This window comes from Lithobates pipiens, unplaced genomic scaffold, assembly GCF_037356315.1.
Source record: "Lithobates pipiens isolate NorthernLeopardFrog02 unplaced genomic scaffold, aLitPip1_a1.2 Scaffold_19, whole genome shotgun sequence".
Classification (NCBI taxonomy): Eukaryota; Metazoa; Chordata; class Amphibia; order Anura; family Ranidae; genus Lithobates; species Lithobates pipiens.
The window spans coordinates 386,341,313-386,363,807 of NW_027507764.1; the positions used below are offsets into that span (position 1 = coordinate 386,341,313).

At 42.0% G+C, this 22,495-nt stretch overlaps 1 protein-coding gene across 1 annotated transcript in view; it reads right to left on the bottom strand.

The window, feature by feature from the left end:
• Nucleotides 1-231: 231 nt before the first annotated feature.
• The window catches only part of LOC143997006 (cytosolic non-specific dipeptidase-like), a 40,052-nt gene continuing 17,788 nt past the window's right edge, over nt 232-22,495 (bottom strand). Inside the window, exons 4-11 of the mRNA XM_077492363.1 lie at nt 16,189-16,277; nt 12,158-12,358; nt 10,393-10,477; nt 9,510-9,670; nt 6,823-6,987; nt 2,756-2,897; nt 2,296-2,443; nt 232-418 (exon numbers count right to left, since the gene is read on the bottom strand). Of these exons, the coding sequence (XP_077348489.1) occupies nt 352-418; nt 2,296-2,443; nt 2,756-2,897; nt 6,823-6,987; nt 9,510-9,670; nt 10,393-10,477; nt 12,158-12,358; nt 16,189-16,277 (1,058 nt within the window). The 3' untranslated portion in view covers nt 232-351. The remainder of the gene's footprint in view (nt 419-2,295; nt 2,444-2,755; nt 2,898-6,822; nt 6,988-9,509; nt 9,671-10,392; nt 10,478-12,157; nt 12,359-16,188; nt 16,278-22,495) is intronic.

The window sequence follows — 22,495 nt, forward strand, 5'->3', positions numbered from 1 at the left end:
CTAACATTTAGCAAAACTGTTTCGGTTCCAGGGATGGTTTTTTTACCCTTTACTTTATCTGTTAAAAAAATGTTTATTCTACAATAGATGAGATCACTGTTTGAGTTCTGTGTATCAGAAGCTGTTAGTTACTAGATAATCCAACATTCTTGCTTATCACTTCATAGATGGCTGTGAAAGAATCATTTAGAATTACACAAATGAGACTCGCACATATGATTTTTCATTTTTTTTTTTATTTATTTTTTCTTCTTTTTTGTTTTTATTGTTTGCACTAGTTCTAATCCATATAAAAAAGTGGACATTTTCTCTTGTGCAGTTACATTGATGACAGCTTTTGAGCTGATTAGCTTATTCCAGTTTAGACACCTCGTACAAGTAAGCCCCCAGAAGTTTGACACCCTGGATGTAATTATACCTGAAAGAGATTACATTTGTAAACAAAATGTTTTTGTAAAACTGTACAAAAATGAAAAACAACATCTGTACAAGTGTATATTGTAAAATGTGGATACTTAAGCCCAACTCCAGGAAAACCTGAAAACCCTTGTTTGCAGGGGGGGTGCTAGATATGTGCTGCAAGGGTTAACTTCTTATTTAGTTCTAGGGGAAAAAAAGGAAAGAAGAAGAAGTTTGATTTACCAGAATCTCTGCTTCCCCACCATTCTCCAACTGTTGCTCTGTCCTAACACCCAGTGTAGGGCTATGGTTCCTGCAACTGTCTTGAGGACCTTATTCACCAGAGCATAGAACACTGTGGGGATAGGTCTAGTATCACAGAGCAGTCTGCAGAAGCGGAGGGTTGGGTACGTAAAAGTGCTTTATCAAGTTCCCTAAACATAAACAAGCATCTAATCCTTGTGGTACAGATGCAGCCCCACTGTATAGGAGTATTTTTAGGTCACCTGGAGCGTTGTGAAAAAGAATGGCATCTCTGACAAAGAAAATTGGTTAGTAAAGCGTTAATGTGTAATAATCAGGATTATCTACTAAAGAAATTAAACTGGTTACTTATTGTTGAAAATATACAAGATTATAAAGTTCAAAGTGTAGTAACCCATCACAACCAATCATAAATGACTTTTTACTGCCCAGACTATAGCAAGGTCTAAACACAAGAGCCAAAAGCTTACTGCCCTTTGCACTGTGAAATGCAACTGCACTGCAAATTCCAAAATATAAGAAGACTGAACCCCAGGTAAACAGTGAACTGCACGAAAGCCGCCTTACCTGCTGAAGAAATTGTATTTCTGTTAATCCTAATCTCTAAACAGCCCCATCACACAGTACAGCCAGGTAGAAGACACCAAAGATGTCTTCTCTTGAGGCAACTAAAGAACAGCAGTAGACTGATGAGGCCATCACTCTGCTTTCTCCTATCAGTAGGTTTCTTGTCAATAGGTTTGCAGGCAGACCAGGATTGGCTCCCAGTCCTGCCCCTCCATACCCTAGTCTGAGTAGTGGTATGAATGGGGCTGTGCAAATGCCCATTGAAGGGCTAATTGACTAAAACATTTGGCAGTTTTAGATCTGTGATAACAGAATAAACCAAGCATTCCCCCATACTAAACACTTGAGTCCTCTCGATCCAGTGCTGCATCCCTCTGCAGTAGAGCTGCTCTCTCACCATCTTCTCACAGGACACAGAGGCAGCATCAGGAACCATTGGCTTCTGCAGCTATCAAATCATGTGAGGAGGGAGCATGGTTAAGCCATGCTGTGTGTGTGCACGTGTGTGTATATGGGCACACACAGGCCAGCCCGGGAGCGTGCCCGAGGGGCACTTGGAGAAGAGGAGGAGCAGAGATCACTGGCAGGGGGACACAGGAAGAGGAGGAGAGGGGCGGCGCTGTGCAATACCACTGTACAGAGTAGGCAAAGTAGAATTTTTTATTTTATTTTAGGTGAAGACCCTTCTGAGCGACTTTAAACACCAGATGAGCGGTGACCGATATCGATTAGTGGCCATACACAGGTCCGAATTGTTAAACCATTTTCCAGATACATCAGAACCATAAACATTTACATGTTTCATTTACAGGAAGAGTTGCACTTGCTGTGAAAAATGCCAATGTTGGGCTACTAATTTTGGTGCAATTTGTGCCTAGTATGGAATGGAGCAATTATTTAACCAATTACTACTCTTAATATAGTAAACTGAAACCAGATTGGTTATGATGGGTGGCTATACTTTATACTGCATCAGTAGGCCTTAAACTTTAACTACTGTATATCCCTGCTCAGAAAATAAAACCATAGCATCTCAGTTCCAATATTAAAGACATTTCCAGTTACCTGTTAAGTTTTTCATTCTGGGAGTGTGCCCCATCATCTGAAGAGCCCACAGGTAGCAGCATGACATTTTTGCCAGTGGCTTCTTGGAAGGTGAGAGTCACAGGTATGCTTCCACCCTCCCGGGTTAAGTCTGGTTCAACATTAAAGACTGTAGGAGTAGAAAGTGATAATAAAATATGACAATTCATGTTGGCAAGGGGTTTCCAAAACTATTCTAGACTAGCAGACAGCAAGTTATAACAGGCTCTCTGTATATAAAGCCAGACATCTTGGAGTATCCCCTTCAATCCCCTGGCTGTAAATATTTTAGAAGTGGAGTATGTAAAAAGGAGCATAACATTTGTTTACAGCAACACAACCTGCTATGAACCAATAAAATACAACTCAAGTCTTTCCCCCCCCCTTGAGAGGTCTATGGTGACACACCAAAAATACTCAGATGAGCTTTCCACTCGCATACCTGTTTTCATGGCTTTCCTTCCAGCAAGGTAGTGAGGGTGGTTAAAGTCAGACACCCAAGGCTTTCCTCCATGACCCATTGTCACTTTGAACTTATTAGGGCTTTCCAGTGATTCAAATTGCTTGTTTAAGTAATCTTCCACCTTTAATGTAAGTATGCAGTGTTAGGCATCTGGGAGATTATTACAAACGAATCAGTACTACGGCGTTATATTTTTTTTTAAAGAAAATAGTGCATTATTGAGTGCAAATTTTTAATATATATTATATATATATATATATATATATATATATATATATATATATATATATATATATATATAGCACAGCTGCCCAGTACAAACACATCCCTAGGCTTTGTCTCCTTTAAAACTAGAAGTTTTTTTTTTTTTTTTGGGAAACAAAGCCAAAAGCTAAACATTATTGTAGATTATACTGACAGAAATGCAACTCCCACTTTCCTGAAGTATGCTCACACCTTTTCTGCTGCTGCACCTAAATCTCAAGCTGTGTTATCAGAGTTCTCCTTTGATGATCTAGGTCAGCACATCTCCCTCATCTCCATAAATCCTCCTAGTTTAAATTCTCAGCACTCAGGCTCTATTCCCACTAGTGCGTTTTTTGATGCATTTTTAAAAGGTTTTTTAACATGGGTTCCTATGGAACATGTTCACATCAATGCATCTTTGTGCCTCTGCATTTTTGGAAAGGGTCAGGGACTTTTTTTCCAGTAAATATATTGCATGTAGTAGACTTCAATGGACCCGCATCCAAAAGTAGTGCGTTTTTACCGTGATTTGAGTTCTTATTTTTTTTTCTACACTGTATATAGCTAGTTGCTAAGGAGGAGGCCAGGAAGCAGGCTGCCGCGTCCTTAACTGATGAGTCATCAACAGGCTTCCCCGCTGAATAAAAAAAAACAAAAAAACAAACACACACACACACACACACACACACACACACACACACACACACACACCAGCGTGGGGTCCCCCCCCAGGTCCATAACAGGCCCTTGGATCTAGTATAGATTCAGAGGGACCCCCCCCCACACCAAAATCAAAGAGGGTGCTTTGGGGTAGGGCACCATGTTGAGGAGGTCAAGGGCCTCTTCCTGACAATCCTTGCCCAGTGGTTGTCGGGGGCTGTGGTCAGGGGGCTTATCGGAATCTGGGAGCCCCCAGTTCCCGGCCTCCCCCCCATGTGAAGGTGTAGGGGGTTTTTGGTCATTGTACCCCCTACTCATTCACAAAAAAACAAACAAACAAACAAACACACACACACCCATCCCAGTAAGTAAATATATCTTCTTCCCCGCTTCCTCCTCCGGTCTTCTCCCGCTGCTTCTACTTCTGCTCTTCTTTGTCCTGTGTTCTCCCTCTACCGCTGCTCCCGCCAACGACCCTCCTCCAATGCTGCGTCCTGCTCATCTGTCCATGCCAATGTCAAGCATTTCTTCTTATACAACGATGGGGGCGTGGCAATCGGATTACATCATCTGGAGGCCAAGCCCCTTTGTGACAACATGGACCCATCATGCCCGCTCCAGGTGGTGACGTCACAAGGGGGCAGGGCCTCCAAATGACAATCCAATGGCCCACGCCCCCATTAGTCTAAGAAATGCTTAATATTGCCGGACAGATCAGCGGGCTTCAGGTCATCAGCGGATTGCGGTAAAACGTGTGTCCAAAAACACGGCAAGCACTGCAGAAACGCTCAAAAGCAACATGCATAGATGTGAATCAAGCCTATCTTTCTTCAATGCCACTTGCCTGCTATTTTGGGGGGCAGCAGAGGAACTAGTGCCCCGCAACAAGAAGTTTAAAAGCCAACTACATTTCTGGCAGGATCAGCGTGTATTGTTAGTATTAGCAGCATTTTTAAAGTGGTATTAAAACACAAAAGCAAACAATTCTTATATTGCAGGTTACCAATTCTTGGATGTGGTGGCTGCATTAGTTTTCTTTTTAGAGTCGCTTCTTTTATTTTCACCTGGTGATCTGGCCAATAAGTCTGATTTTTTTTTTTTTAATCAGAACAAACTGTCCTGCAGATGAAGCATTTAGAGGGATGGGATAAACTATTTAACTCTAACAGGGGTACTTACAATGATCAGCTTTTATTAAAACCCTTTATCCCCAAATGGAAAAGCTGTTCCTTTAAAGGATTAAAATGTGTTAGGATGGAGTTTGGTTTCAATTTGTTTTGTGCATCTTAATCTGCTAATACATCCAACACCACAAAACAAAAGATTTCCCATCACACTTACCGACCAGCCTGCAAAACAACAGAATTGGCCCCGTCTAAGGCTGACTTCACACCTATGCGTTTTCATGGCTTTTTGCATTTTTCAGTTTAACATGGTTTCCTATGGAACATGTTCCGTAGTGCAAAATCTGCAAAATGCTTATGGTGTGAATCCAGCTTAAAGCGGTTCTTCACCCTAAAGGGGAAGTTCCACTAATCTGATCCCCTCCCCCCCCTCCAGTGCCACAATCGCCACCTTTCAGGGGGGAGGGGTGCAGTTACCTGGATAATCCAGGTATCTGCACCACTTCTGGGCAGACCGCCGCAGACCCCCACAGACGCCCCGCCCTCCGTTGTGTTCTGGGAAACACACAGTTCCCAGGACACAGCGGGGGCCAGAAGAGACGCGCAGCAGGGAACCGGGCAGTGAAGCCCGCAATAATTCCACTTCCCGATTCCCTGACAGAGGATGGTGGCGATCGCCCGTCATCTGCCGCCATCATCGCTGGACCCTGGGTCAGGTAAGTGTGATTTTATTAAAAGTCAGCAGCTGCAATATCAGTAGCTGCTGGCTTTTAATTTTTTTTTTTTTTTTTGGTGCTGAACACACTTTTAACACGACCTCTGATATAGTGTGGTTCCAACTTTAAAATTCCAGAGCCTCACTTCCTCTGTTAAAAAAAATAAATAATAATAATCAGATCCTCCTAGTGGGGCACATAAAGAATAGAAAGATTAAGGGCAGGTATAAGTATACTGGGAAATCTTGTTTGTGATATAATTGCCCTTCAATGTGCACCTTGCTGCAAAGGCTGGTTCTAGATGTGGGTGGTTGCCACTTATTTGTACAGCTAACTCGTTCCCTAGAGAAGAGAAGACAAATGCAGCTCATCACATCTAATAACACTTAAAAGAGACATAACAGGGGTGAATATGAATGCATTGGAGAGCTGTGAATAATGTTTCATTTTTTAGATTTTTGGCTACCATATACACTTTCAGAAAGTATAAAAAGGGAGAAAAAAAAAAAATATTAGGAAAAGTAATTTCAATTGTGTAGAACCATATTTTTTTTTTATTTTTTTACATGTTTCCGAGAGAGAGAGAGAGAGAGACGAGAGAGAGAGAGAGAGAGAGAGGAGAGAGATGAGGAGAGAGAGAGAGAGAGAGAGAGAGAGAGAGAGAGAGAGAGAGAGAGAGAGAGAGAGAGAGAGAGGAGAGAGAGAGAGAGAGAGAGAGAGAGAGAGAGAGAGAGAGAGAGAGAGAGAGAGAGAGAGAGAGAGAGAGAGAGATGAGAGAGAGAGAGAGAGAGAGAGAGAGGGAGAGAGAGAGAGAGAGAGAGAGAGAGAGAGAGAGAGAGAGAGAGGAGAGAGAGAGAGAGAGAGAGATCGCTGGATCAGATAAGGAAGAAATGGCTACAGCACAGAAGGTTTTTCACCTTAATGCAAAGAATACATTAAGGCTTTAGAACCGATTTAATCTTGCTGAAAAAGTTTTCAGCCTCACAAAACCCAGTCATTGCAGGAATGGGGCACAAATGTCTTGCTTTGCTCTTTTAGGATCCAATCACTGGGCCTAAATCCTGTCACATGAAGCGGTCTGCTAGGCTCTGTGCAAATATTGACTTTCAGAAAGTCAGCATTTGTTTGGGATGTTAGAGAGGTTCTGGCAATAGATCATAGTGGTAAAGTATTGCTAAGTAACGAGTAGTGGCAAAGTATGGCTAAGTAACGAGCAGGCATTATACACCCTCACTGTTTGTTTTGTGTATGTCAGTAAGAACAAACATTCCTGGAACCTTGGCATGGAAAACAATCCTACCTGTTTTTTAACATCATCAGGGTTCATGTCTGGAACAAGTCTTATGGAGAATTTTCCGATGACTTTTCTAGGAATTACTGTTTTGGCTCCACCCGCGGAGAAAGCTCCTTCAATGCCATGAAGAGATAGAGATGGAAACCTCCACCTGTTCATCAATATCATCTCCTGAAAAGAGATATAATGTGTTGTAACAAAAGACTCAAAAATAAGGTCTGATTCCTGAGCATATTACCAACTAATAAGACATTCTCTTTATTAAGAAAAGGGTATATCTCTGCTTAAAAGGAGATGTTCAAGCAATAGAAGAAATATTATATATATAAAAATTCTTCTTCTATTGCTTGAACATTCCTTTTAAGCGCAGAAATAGCCAAAGCAACAAAAAAAACTTTAGCCATTTTTCACAGGCGTGGCCAAGAGGCAGTAAAAACAGGCAGCTGAGCAGTGGCATTTTGCTCCCCCAACAACCAAGCTGCAAGTTAAAAGCTAGCAGCCATGTTAGCACACACTGCAATGGTTACGATGCAGTGAATTTGATGCAACCTGCTGCATATGGCAAGTAATCACACTGCCAAATGAGACATTTAAGTGAATGCATATTTAAAAGGTTTACAAGCTAGAGAAGATATTATTGCAAGCGAGTGTGGCGGACATACAATGCAGTGAGCCGTCACTGTCAAATCTCTGAAAAACGATCCACTGTCAATTGCTTTTCAGAGGGGTGGAAATCCCCCCCCACACAAGTAAACAAGCCCTTAAAGCATGGTCTAAATTGCTAGGTGGGGGGTACCCATACCCTTATGCAAATGGAATATTCCTTGGATCAACAATCCCTGGTGTTATCTGTAGATAATAGCCACTTATATTTTGTCAAATGAGCTGGCTAGAACTAGTTCATCAGGGGGTCTATTCCGCATTTTCACAGCTCTTAGTGTTAAGAAGCCTTTCTGTAAGAAAGAGTGGCCTCTTGTCCTTTGTACGGACCTTAAAAAGTTATATACCTAGTGAAGTGACTAGCCTCAAGTGTTACTGACATGAAGCAAATCCCCCTACACAAGTTGAATTTGTTTACCTGTGGCCCTCACTCTTCTACAGCCCTTCAATGAACAGAATTTAGACAGCATTTCTCAGCTCCAGAAGGCAGGGGCAGGTATCTTATGTCATACACCGCACAATATAGAGCAATGAGCTAGGTGTAATCAGAGACCTGAGTGGAGAAAAAGAACACTCCCTCTCTATTCTCAAGGAAACATGCACAGCTAAATAACATTGCACCTTGTTCACTATAAGGACCATTTATGTTTTATACATGTGATCACATCCTTCACAATACAGTTCCGATAATAGTCGAGGTCCTCCATACCCCTCAGTTTATTTGCCCTTCTCTGAACCTTCTCCAGGTCCAAAGCATCTTTTATGAACTGGTGCCCAAAAATGAACGGCCTATTCCAAATGAGGCCTTTGTAATGATTTGTACAGAGGCAAAATTAGGTTTCTCCCAGAGGCAGCTATACCTCTTAATACAAGAAGGTATTTCTCTTGCTTTAGAAACTGCAGCTTGGCATTGCATAGCATTAAGTCTATGATCTACCAGAACACCCAGATCCTTCTTGATCGTTTTTGTGAATGTGCAATGCATGCATGAATGCACAAAGTACATACATTTACACTTGTCAACATGAAACCTAATTTGGCACACAGTTGCCCAATCAAATAGTGCAAAAAGGTCTGCTTGTGAGTTGGATACATCCTGTAAGGACATTATTATACTACACAGCTACATAGTCATTTGCAATCACGGAAAGTTGCGAACTCTAGAACACTTATAAATTAAAAAAAACAAAAGCCTGTGATTTTATTGAACTCTCGAGTATCTTCCAAACTAAATTCACAGGACTGTAGTTACTAAGTAAACACTTTTATCTTTTTCATTTTTTCCCCCCACTGCAAGGGCAAATAGCGTGTTTTATCTGGGTTGAGGAGAAAGTTTTCCCATACCAGATTCGCCTCTCCTCCAGCAGAGGGAGCTCCCCCCTGATCCAGCAGTGGACTGTCCCTCGGCGTCCTCACGCCCAGAGTAGAGCTATAGATCCTGCTCTGGTCTTGATGACATCAGGCCCCTAAACTGCTACAGTGCGGTGGTGCAGAAGCCACAGGGAAGAGCGAAGGATCAGGCAAGTACATTTCCTTTTATTGTTCCCCTGGATTCAAAAAAATAGCAAATAAACCTTGCAGTGCAGGCGCAGCCCTACTGTAATATTTTTTTGTTTTATTTGCCCGGAGTTGGGCTTTAAGCTAAAAATCCATTAAACCCCACACCCCTTCTGAACTATAACACCTTACCTCAGCTTCTTACTGTAGGAGAGAAAAATCCTGCTGCATAGTCAAATATGTTATATTAAGGGTAAATAAATGGTAATTTTTTTTTTATTTTTTTTTGCAAGTAGAGCAGCAGATTGTGGGGTGAGAGCTGCTGCAACAATAACAGGTTACACCCTGAATATGGGGCAAGCTGTAACAGGTTACAAAAAGGGAACTTAGCCTTTAATACGCAAACATGTTTGTTCTTATAAATTTTAATAAAATGCCACTATAAAGAAATGAGGGATTAGATAAACCCAACTATTTCCATTGTAAATTTAACAAGATATTTGAAAGCCAACTTCTTTTCCAGAGTGATCCATTACCTTTGTGGGGTGTAGAAGTTTACTAGCACCAATATCACTTGCAAAGTCTTCAAGATCAAAGTCAATTTTATCATAAATTTCTTTTTCCTCTTTTAAAACAGGTGCTACAGCTTCATTTATTCCAGGGATAAGGATTTTACCTTTCTTGTCTATTAAGCTTCCTACAGAAAAAATAAAATAAAAAAAACACCAACAGCATATGATCAGCGGAATTTTACCACACTTCTATTAAATGCCCACATTATCATTCCATGAAGCTACTATAAATTGATTCTCACATCCATAGGATGCAAAAGCCAATGAATTACATGTGGAAAGGAGATGCGCTAAGGTTGCTTACAGCAACTTTTATTTTTTAATGCACGCCGATTAGAGGCATAGTTTTGATTTCTAAATGGGAACATTCTCAAGCTACACTACATACATAATCAATAGATAACATGCAGTGCAATTTAAAGCAAGAATAGAATGGAAAGACCTTTTCCAACCCCACTGGATAGCCCTAATGCCAGACAGCAGACTATTTCGATTTCCCGACCTCAAAAGTCAGTTTATTTTACAGAGGTGAATAAGCAGCTCTGAGGCTGCAGGAATGCCCGGAGTGGCACAACCCCTCTTTGTTATGATACAGACGATTACATCCATGGATATCCTAGACTACTGCTGCATTACACTGCAACAGACTAAGCTGCATTAATTATGCAAACAACCCTTTAACAAGTGCAGAACAGCTGATGGCAAAGGTCTAAATAAGTGAACATCACTACCTGGCATGGAACGATTAACGAAGGGAGTTTGCATTTACTGAAAAAGGGAAAAAACCCTTTAAAGCAGCACCTTAATATTTATAAGGATGACCCAAAGTACAGTGTCTTATTCTTACCCATCAGAAAAATTAGATCAGTCATTGCCTCATGCACAGAGCCTCCATAGACCCCAGAGTGAAGATCCTTGTTGCTGCATTCAACCTACAAAGAGAATAGAAGATACAACTGACTCACCTGGCAGAAAAAGGAAGTTTTAAATACACACAGCAGACTTAGGCTTGGTTCACACCTATGCATTTTTGGTGCTTTTTGCACGGTACTGTATACAGGGATTGAAGGCTTAGGGCAGAAAATGTTCTATTGGTAGCCTTTTACTGCCATGTCTCTCTGGGGGAGAGTTACTAAAACTGGAGCCCAGAGAATCTGGTGCAGCTGCTCATAGTAGCAAAATAGAGAAGGCGTGTTGCATGACAACTTTCTAGCGTCCAATGGGCAGTGTAACTCAAACCAGAACAATGGCAGCTGGAAAAGACTGCTATAAGAAACCATTCTATCTAAATAGATCTGGCTTCAGGATACATAAAGATATGCCAATTTGTACTCATCTAGCATTTAGTAAGTAAAACCTCTTTTTCCAAGATTAACCACTTAAGGACCGCCTCACGCCAAGATACGTTGGCAGAATGGCACGGCTGGGCACACGCCCGTACAGGTACATTGCCATTTAAGTGCCCAGCCGTGGGTCTCGTGCACGCCACACTCACAACCCGGTCCTGAGCTCTGTGACCCGATCGCCGCCAGTGTCCCGCAATAGAGTCACAGAGCTGAAGAACGAGGAGAGGTAAGTGTAAACAAACCTCTCCTCGTGCTTCCTAGTGAGCCTGTCACTGTTCCCTGTCATAGGGAAAGACAATCAGTGACGTCACATGCCAAGCCACGCCCCCCTACAGTTAAAAAAAAAAAAAAAAACCCACACACTTAACCCCTACATTGCCCCCTAGTGCTTAACCCCTTCACTGCCAGTGACATTTTTAATTGCACCGATCGCTACATTAATGCCAATGGTCCCAAAAACGTGTCAAAATTGTCCGACGTGTCCGCCATAATGTCGCACTCACATTACTAGTAGAAAAAAAATATATAAAATAATAAAAATGCCAAAAACTATCCCCTATATCGTAAACGCTATAAACTTTTGCACAAACCAATCAATAAACGCTTATTGCTATTTTTTTTTACCAAAAATATGTAGAAGAATACGTATCAGCATAAACTGAGAGGAAAAAAATAAAATTATATAAATGTCTGGGGGGATATTTATTATAGCAAAGAGTAAAAAATATTGAATTTTTCTCAAAATTGTCGCTCTGTTGTTGATAGCACAAAAAAAAAAAAAAAAAAAAAAAAAAAAAAAAAAAGCAAAGGTTACCAAATACCATCAAAAGAAAGCTCTATTTGTGGGGAAAAAAGGGGCGCCAATTTTGTTTGGGAGCCATGTCGCACGACCGCACAATTGTCAGTTAAAGCGAAGAAGTGTGAATTGCAAAAAGTGGCTTGGTCCTTTAGCTGCAAAATGGTCCGGGGCGTAAGTTTTTAACAGAGTAAGCTGGTATACAAAGACAGCTTAGATTATTCCTTTTTCTTCTGGTGGTGGTGGGGAGTTGCAGGGAGCTTCAGAACAAAATGATTACTGCTAGTGGCTATAGCTGCTGGCAGTAATAACATGTAAAGAAATCCAACAGGATTGGTTGTCTCAACCCCCCCCGATTGATGGATCGAATCTTGGCCAGTCCCCGTTGAACCAAACAAATTTCAATCCATGCAAGGCCAGCTTAAGATTGCGACTGACTGAAAAGGTGTTCTCTAGCACAATTATATTACCTCAATAAAAAAGTAGCAGATACCACGGAGTCCATACGTAATGCATGGCTTGTTTTTGCCAAGCCAGTAGTTGTCAGAAATGCAAACATAGTCCACATCCTTGAAAAAAGTGTCTTTCTTGGAAAGAATCAAATCATCTAGGCCTTCAGATCCAGACTCTTCCATTCCCTCAAAGCAGAATTTCAGGTTTACCGGAAGTTCCTTCAAAACACAAAAGAAAGCAACAATTCCAGTTAGATACAGAAGCGTTTTGGGTTCAGATTTGGGTTCAGTAAATGCAAACTCCCTTCGTTAATCGTTCCATGCCAGGTAGTGATGTTCACTTATTTAGACCTTTGCCATCAGCTGTTCTGCACTTGTTAAAGGGTTGTTTGCATAATTAATGCAGCTTAGTCTGTTGCAGTGTAATGCAGCAGTAGTCTAGGATATCCATGGATGTAATCGTCTGTAGCATAACAAAGAGGGGTTCAGATTTGTTAAAAAATATTATATATTAAGGTGAGCCTTCATTACATGGGGGGGAGCACCTGAGTGAGAACACAGCGTCTGATTATCGCATCATTCTCACAGCATCCGGAGTGTGGAACACCTGTAAATTGGATCAATTTGAACTGTGCATGGTGCACTTAAGCACTTTTTTTTTTTTTTTTTTTTTTTTTTTTATAATTCCAGTATTTGGATCCATTTAGATTTCCACAGACTTATTTGCTTTAATATTTTTCATCACTATATGAATGCACATTGGCATTTTATTAATCAAAATTTTTGTGAGTTGCACTCTTTAGCCCCACTGCATATCCAGGATAAACTGTACAGTATTACAATTCGTTAGTTATTTCACTGCTCATTGGAACAAAAAGAAATTCACTGTTCAGAAAAAGCAGAGAGGTGACTAAAGCTGGCCATACATAATAATACAAATTTCTTGAATTGAAAATATTTGTTTTAGGGCTGACCTCATATTATATGGTTTTGGTAAATCCAAGGGAAAATGTGTATAATGTATGGCCAACTAATATATATATATATATATATATATATATATATATATATATATATATATATATATATATATATATATATATATATATATATATATAATAGTTGGCCATACATTATACACATTTTCCCTTGGATTTACCAAAACCATATAATATGAGGTCAGCCCTAAAACAAATATTTTCAATTCAAGAAATTTGTATTATTATGTATGGCCAGCTTTAGTCACCTCTCTGCTTTTTCTGAACAGTGAATTTCTTTTTGTTCCAATGAGCAGTGAAATAACTAACGAATTGTAATACTGTACAGTTTATCCTGGATATGCAGTGGGGCTAAAGAGTGCAACTCACAAAAATTTTGATTAATAAAATGCCAATGTGCATTCATATAGTGATGAAAAATATTAAAGCAAATAAGTCTGTGGAAATCTAAATAGATCCAAATACTGGAATTATAAAAAAAAAAAAAAAAAAAAAAAAAAGTGCTTAAGTGCACCATGCACAGTTCAAATTGATCCAATTTACAGGTGTTCCACACTCCGGATGCTGTGAGAATGATGCGATAATCAGACGCTGTGTTCTCACTCAGGTGCTCCCCCCATGTAATGAAGGCTCACCTTAAGGTGTGTGACCTTGTTGTTAAGCTTGGTCAATACAGCTTTGGGACCACTACATGGTTCAACAGTGCATCAGGGATCCTGGATCAATCGCCATTGTGCCCCAGTAAATCAATGAAAAAAATCTCAAGTGTAGTGTGCTTATGCAATTTATTGAACCAAAAACTGTCACATCACCCCCTGAGGAAGATACGAAATTCCCTTGTAGCAACACATGTAGGGGGAAGGGGACAGGACAGCATGCGTAGCAGATCAGCTGTTAGGAATGATCAGCATACCATTCCGTTTCAAACATTTGTTTTTCGCTTGATGTAGAATGGCGCACTGAAGCGCTTGGATATTGTTAGTACCCTGTGTGGGACCTGTTTATTTCTCGGTTCAATAAATTGAATAAGCATACTACACTACGAGATGCTTTTTTCATTGATTTACTGAGGCACATTGGCGATTGATCAAGGATCCCGGATGCACTGTTGAACCCTGCAGTGGTTCCAAAGCGTATATTGACCAAGCTTAACAGCAAGGTCACATACCTTATGGTGAGCCTTCATTACATGGGGGGGGGGGGGCACCTGAGTGAGAACACAGTGTCTGATTATCGCATCACTTTCACAGAATACTGAATCGCAATTTGAACTGTGCATGGTGCACTTAAAGTGGTTTTGCCATAAAAAAAAAAAAAAAGAAGAAGAAGAAGTGGTTTTACTCACCTCTAAATGCCTGTTGCTAGGGGGTCCCTCGTAGTCTGTCTTCTTCAATGCCTGGGCTGGTGACATCACTTCCCTTCTTGCCGCAGAGTCATCTGGGACCTGTCATGTGTCCCAGATGACTGTGCAGCGTATCACGGCGCCGCTCGCGACTTACTTTTTTTTGGGGGGGGGGGCACCCCACTTTAAGCATTTTTTTATAATTACAGTATTTTGATCCATTTAGATTTGCACAGACTTATTTGCTTTAATATTTTTATCATTAAATGAATGCACATTGTCGCTTTATTATTTGGCTATTAAGCACGTGTCTTTTTATATATTTTTCCATCATATATTTTATACTTTATAGGGTATATTATTACCAGTTCAGAGGCTTTTTGTTTATACCTTTGATAGCGCAGTGTTTTCAATGCGATTTTGGGGTCACATTATTACTCCCCAATTAAATTAAAACTGGCCAATTCCCCTGGAAGATGTTGAGGGAGTCCGTTGTGACATTTCAATAACTACCAGTAGAGCCAGATCAGATCATCCACAAAGCAACTTAGACAGCAGTCTAGAATCCAGTGGATGTCCTAGGGGCCCAGATACAACCTTCATGCTCCTGCAGTGCATCAAGTGAAAAGCACAATTAGACCTTTCATACTGAGGCAGTTTTCGGGCATTTTAGCCATAGAAATAGCCTCTGAAAACTGCCTCCCATTCATTGCAATGTGAGCTTTCACACTGGGGAGGTGTGCTTGCGGGACGTTAGAAAAAGTCCTGGAAGCACAACGCACACCATCTTTGGGAACGCTAATTATATATATATATATATATTTATATATTTATATTACACACACAGCACTTCCAAAGTGCCACTAAACCATTTTCCTTTTCATGGTCACGTAGTCACGTGACCTTAAAAAAAAAAAAAAACCCCGCTCACGCCCAAACAGTGCAGCTAAAGCATAGCAAAAATGAGCACTTTAGCGCTGTTTTAGTGGTGCTTCAGTGTGAAAGGGGTCTTAGTCAAATCTGTGGCACTTAGAGGAAACACTTGTAAGCAATTGATGTCTGATGGGGAGGGCCATGTTAGCAAAGAAAAAAAATGCAAATCGGGATAGCTTCTCTGCGTCTATTGCAATCCTTATCAAAATCAATTGAACTATCAGCCATACAAAATCACTGCCTCAATAAAATGTCACTGAAAATGAATGAAAGAGGCATATGTTTAAATTCTCGCTAGCTACAATTCCCCCGTAGTTTTGGCTAAGAATAGTGAACATAAACTTTATAAGATGCAGGCTAAATATTAAACTGCCAGACTAGAAAACTGGATTTCACATTCAGTATACATGGTCTCTAGAGGACCTACCTAGGTGATGTAAATGGCTCACGGACATCATCTGCATACAAAAGCGCCATGCAAGTTGGTTGAATCTGTGTGTAGCCTTCTCTGTTTGGCAGAAGTAGGCAGAAGTAGATCTAATGATTGCTGCCAATATCTGCAGTCCTGATCAGTGTTTTCTGACAAGGATACTGTCAGAATACAATAGTGCAGCGGAGGAGATTCCTACATCCATGTCATTTGTGTGAATGCAGGAATCAGTCCCCCCCCCCCATTAAGCCCGGTGACTGAATGAAAAAACATCCAGCGTGTACTCCATCTTAACTGATTAAAAAATAGTAATGTTTGCATTTTATCAAAGCTCAGTATATGTTACCTGCTTGGTTTGCTGATAAGCTTCAATACAATTAAGCCATGCAAGCACTGGACCTTTGTCATCTGTAGAGCCTCTCCCATAGAGTTTACCTAGATAAAAAACAAATCAGTTGTGAAGATAAGGCAGTTTATGTTTAGCTAGAGTAATAATGACAATATAATAGTCTAGTTCAGCCAATCTAATCTTGAAGATGTGTGATCTGAATTGTCAGCACACTTATAAGTGCAAAGTTGCAAATCAACTCAAGAAGTGGTAGAGTTGTAACCTTGGTGGCTTAAATCCCCCCCCCCCCCCCCCCACCCAAGAAGAGCACATCTGTTCTCTGGGGGATAAAACACACACACTCATATAGAGCATATTTTTGGACAAAGATTAGACGAGTTTATGAGTTAAGTTTTTTTCTGCCTCCATGCTCCAATCAGAAACATGAATCAGAAGGGTTTTTTCTTCTGCCTTTAAACGTTAAACTCAAAATATGCCTCTTAATGTCCTAATGTGTATGGACACATAGGATAACATTGAGCTGCTTCTACAGTCAGAACATAAAACTCCTGTAGAAGCCACATTTTTTTTAAGCCAGTGTGCATGGAGCTTCAGATGGTACTGCAGTTCGCCTGACAGAAGCCGGTCCAACGATCAGCATTTGTCAAAAGGGACATGCGATCAGCGCTCGCAGGGGGTGCACACCAACATTGCTTTTGTTGGTACAATGACAGTTTTTTTTTGTTTTTTACCAATTGTGTTGGAAAAAAATAAAAAAGAAAAGAAAACACACAACCTTGCGGCGTGTGCTGGGTCTTCACTTACTGAACCATTTCTTATTCCCCAAATTAAAAGCTACAAGCATAAGAACAGCCAGACAAAATTAATTTGGGGCATTTACAAGTTAAGTTAAGTTAAGGGGAGAACCACTTTTGCGGACAAACATGCAGACAGATTGACAAGGACCCAACAACCTGCTGCTGACATGTCCTCTAAAGTCCCCGAGTAGGGTGGAAGCTGTTCTACCCTAATGTTGGGGAGATGCGCCCTCTTCCTTTCTACTGAAGACCACTGTTGCTCTTGGATATACATACACTAGAGAAGCTCTAACCAAACGAGTTCCCATGTCATCAAAGTTAAATGGGTCACTGCCTGAAACATCTTGAGTGGGCACTGGTAAGCCTGGGTGAACCAGAGTCTGATTAAGCAGGTAGAGTCACCAATTTATTAGTGGAAATTGTAAGCCCTGTCAAATTAGTGGGAAGCTGTGGAGTCTGCTTGGGAAACAGGGTATGCCAAGAACAAAGATGGCCACCTAAAAGTAGAAATGAAACCAGTTTATAGACTCTATTGGGCACTTATCTGACTGCTTTCAGGTCTGTTCATTCCAGTGCATCCCTATTCAGGTGACAATTGGTGTGTAGGCATACAAAGAGGAGGACATGTAGACAGCAGACACATTCTGTGCCAACTGATCAAGAAGAAAACAGTAGCAGTTAGATAACGTTTTTCCAACTTTAGAGCAACTATGTATCTGAAGCTGCATATTTTTAACACTTACTTAATGCTAGTTCACACCGGTGCGATTTCTGAAATGGGACTTCATTTGCACAGAAATGCATGACAAGGGAAACATTTTCAATAGTGCCCATTTTCATCAATAAGACTCTGTGCAGTGTTATTTTGGAAAAGTTTCCTGTGCTACTTTGGTGCAATTTCAGTTCAATTTGGCTCCACAGAATATGCCAACCACATAGTCGCATTAAAATCATACCACATAATCACATCGCAGTAGTGTGAACCGAGCCTTAATAACTAAACAACTCTGCTACTTGTATATAGCATAAGAACATACATATATTTAATGATTCATAAGTCATGGACAGGTATTCAAAAGCACAGATCTAGTTTGAATACAGAAAAGCTACACAAGACAACCTAGCAGATGAAAAAAATCATCAGAATGGTTGCGATCGTCCGGATATGAGATGAGCCAGAGAGGTCACCTTGCAGTATCTACTAAGATAGCATTTTAAGCTCCAAGAAACCTTTGTTCTCCCATTTAAATCAATTTCAGCTCAAGTGACAGCTAAAGAAACTGCTGACACTACTGTGCAAGTTCGGGCCAAAGTTGTTTCCTGTACTGTACTACTGTACCCACAAGATTGCAACATTTTTGCAAACTGTCAAAAAAAAAAAAAAAAAAAAACACACCCACAGCAAAAAATGCGTCACATTGGTCATATGAGAATAGGTCAACAGAAAAAAAATTTATTGATCAATCAGCCGTCTGAGCAGAGGGGGGGGTTTTCCTTATCCAGGGATCACATTCTAATGTGACTATAAAGTGCTAGATATGGAGCTTGTCAACAGAACTGATAGGAATAGGGAGGCAAGCTACAGTACAGAATTTTTCTTGTTTTCTCTTAGATATATACATAATGCAATCAGTTTTATATAGTAATTTTACCAAATAAGGTTTTAAAAACCATGCATCTGCAGAGTGTTTGCAATTATATAGGTTTATGAAAGCAGACATATACTATATGCTTGTTGGCAATATACATACATTGATTTCTGCTCAGTAGTGTTACAATGCGTAAGCCTTAGTGCCCTCAGTAAGAGGATTATGGACTAGGTTACATTTTAAACCACAGACCTTTACTTAATACGGCTAATAGACCATACAGGCCCAAGGAAACAAATGGGCACACAGATGAGACCACAGCTTCATGAAAGCTAGCTACAATCAGCCCAGAAGGTGAAACACTTTAGATAGTTGGTCTTCAGGAAGAGGCTCCACATGTTTTTGGCTGGTTCAAGTCAAAGAAACAAAGAAGTGGCTTCATCGGCGTGCGGCCACTTGTGTATATGGTCTTGGCTGTGAGAACTGGCTCCCTGGTCAGAACCTGCGACACCTGTAGCTGGGAGATGTGCAAGTTTAAAGCAGTGACAACTTCTGTTAATTAAGCACTCATTTAAAAGTTCTTGATGAAAAAATAATAATAAATAATAATAAATATAGGATTTTGTACTCACCGTAAAATCCTTTTCTCTGAAGTTCATTGACGGACACAGCATCATCTTGACCTTAGGGTTATATCGCCTCTTCAGAAGAGGGCTAGGCAGAACATGTTAAAAAACAGCAAAACTGCACAGTACCACCAAGGGGGCGGTTCTACTGGTTATAACCCCTCATACTGCATCCAGCAGCTCAGTTCGTCAAAAGCAGTACAAAACATAAACAGGAGGGGTGGGTGCGGTGTCCGTCAAACTTCAGAGAAAAGGATTTTACGGCGAGTAAAAAAATCCCCTTTTCTCTTTCGTTCATTGATGGACACAGCATCTTCATCTTGACCTTAGAGACGTCCTCAAGCAGTGTGTAAAAAAAAAAAAAAAAAAAAAAAAAAAAAAAACACAACCCCCAACAACCCCACCCCCCCCACCACCACACAAGTGCGAAGGGACGACCAGATCACCCGCCTTACACACTTGAGAAACAGATGATGTCGGAAAGCCCAAGAGGCACCAATTGCCCTGGCAGAATGTGTAATGACAGGAAAAGGAGGCGCCCGCCCCCTTATGGCATAAGCATGAACCACAATCTGTCTGATCCACCGAGAAATGGGGGCTGATGAGACCACCAGAGCCTTCTTCGGACCAGCCATCGATACAAACAGCGAGTCCGACCTCTGAAAAGGAGCCGTAGCAGACAGATACACCCACAGAGCTCGGACCATGTCCAAGGAAAGCAAAGCAACCTCTTTGGGGTGTGACGGCCGAGGACATAAGGACGAAAGCATAATGTCCTCATTTAGATGAAAACCTGAAACAACCTTTGGCAGATGTAATAGCCACTAGAAAGACTACTTTCTGAGAGAGTGTCAATAAGGGAATCTACCTAACGTTTTGAAATGGCGGTTTCTGAAGCAACAGATTCAAATCCCACGGAGGTAGAGGTGGTGAAACTGGAGGGGCCACATGTCGAACCCCCTGAACAAAAATGTACTCACCAACGAATGAGTTGCCAAGGGTCGCAGGAAAAAATAAAAAAAATAACCACACACACACACAGTATCTGTCCCTTAATGGTGCTTAAAGCAAGTTTCTGATCCACTCCACGCTGCAAAAACAGCAGGATCCTGGAAACTGAGTATGTGCGCAGACGCCACTCCATCGCCTCATACATGGAGATGCAAGCCTTCCATGAGAAGAAGACTTCTATGCCCTCGGCATAGTGGAGATTACCGAATCTGACAGACCCCGGTCCCTTAGCACCTAGCTTTCAACAGCCATGCAGTTAATTGCCAGTGATGGTAAAGCAGGATGAAGTATTGGACCTTGCTACAGAAGGTCTTCTTGCATCGGCAGCCGCAAAGAAACACCCGGCACTATGTCGGCGTACCACGGACACCAAGGCCAAACTGGGGCAATAAGAATCACTGGAATCCCTTCAGCCTCTACTCTGCGAAGTGGGGGAAGGCATAAAATCAGCCGATAATGCCTCCAATGCGTCTGCCGCGTCCACCCAGGGGTCCTTTGACCTGGCCACAAACCTCTGTACCTGCCGATTGAGTCGAGAAGCCAGGAGATCCACATCTGGCATGCTCCATCTTAGGGAAAGGAGCTGAAATACCCCTGGATCTAGCGACCATTCCCCTTGTTCCAGCATCTGACGACTTAGGTAGTCCGCTTGCCAGTTTTCTACGCCCGGAATGTATGCGGCCAACAGACGGCACGCGCCGCTCTGCCCACCGCAGGATGTGAGCGAACTTCAGGCATCGAGTCGGCACCAACACCGACTTCTGTAGGTTCAGTACCCAACCAAACTCCCGAAGAGTTTGCATGGCGATCGATTGCCACATTCTCCCTTAATTTTGAGGCAGAAGCTGCCCTCAGAAGGAGGTCCTCCAGGTAACACACGATTGCAATCCCTCGCTGCCTTACCCAAGCCAAAATTGGGGCTAGCACCTTGGCGAAGGCCTCGGTGCCAACGCCAGGCCAAAAGGGAGAACTACAAACATAAACCTCTGCAATTTTCAAGTATGCATCCTTGATGTCCAGGAATGCCAGAGAGCCCCCCTGATGGAGTACAGCGACCACTGAGCGAACCGATTCCATCCTGAACCTTTGTACTTTCACAAAGCTGTTGAGGGCCTTGAGATCCAGGACCGGATGGACCTCTTCCTTCTTTGAAACTACAAACAGATTGGAGTAACATCCCTGAAACCTTTCAGGCATCGCTACAGGCACTATTACCCTGCGCAGCAGCAGGTCCTGTACTGCCCCTAACAGGGCTTCCTGACGAGCCGGAAGATGATGAAGGTTGGTGGACAAGAAAGAAACTATCTTGCATCCTGATGAAACTAGTTTGCAGACCCACTGGTCAGAAAGTAGGGAGATCCACTGAGCTGCAAACTCCTGAAGGCGACCCCCTACCCGTGAGTCGGGCAGGGGGAAAACCTTCATGCGGTACCATATTTGCTGACAGGTTGTTTGTTCAGTTTCCAAAACCAGAGACTCTTTTGTCCCTCAGGGGGCACCTTGTCGGACTGGGAACGCTTACCTGCCGACCCGGGTGGAGAAAAAAAATAAAAAATCTGCTTCTGGAGCGGAAAAGGAGGGCCCTTGCCTATGGCGTGGCTCCTTACCTTTCCTGGACTGTGGGAGCAACGTACCCTTACCCTCTGTAACATTCTTAATAAGATTATCCAGCGAGGCTCCAAATAGCCTCTCTCCCTGGAAGGGCAAGTCCACCAGTGCTTTCTTAGATGCCTGGTCCGCAGACTAGCATTTCATCCAAATCAGGCGACGTAGCACTACTGCTGATACTGAGGCTCTAGAAAGCATGAGGGCAGTATCTAAGGCCGCATCACAGACATACTTAAGGCCCTGCACCAACTGGTCCGCCAGCTCCACGCCCACTGGGGAAGCCTTTTGCTTCTCCAACTCACGGTGCAACAATTCAGCCCATTCAGTAAGCGTCTGACACCAGGGCTGTGGCTAACACTGGCCGCAATGCGGACCCCACCACCATAAACATGGACCGGGCATCCGCCTCGTGGTTACCTTATTTAACTGGATACTGACCGGTGGTACCACTCCAGAACAATCGCAGCAAATGTCCATTTCTACAGGAAACTCACCGCAAAGGGGGTAACACATCGGCATGCGTTTCGGGACGGAAAAGGTCCGCTGCAGTTTTCCCCCACTCCTTGTAAATAAACTTATCAAAATAAGTTGGGTAAGGAAACTCCTTAGCTGCACGGGCTGGCTTGTGGGACATGAAAGGGACTGACACCTCGGTAGATGTCCCCGCAGTATC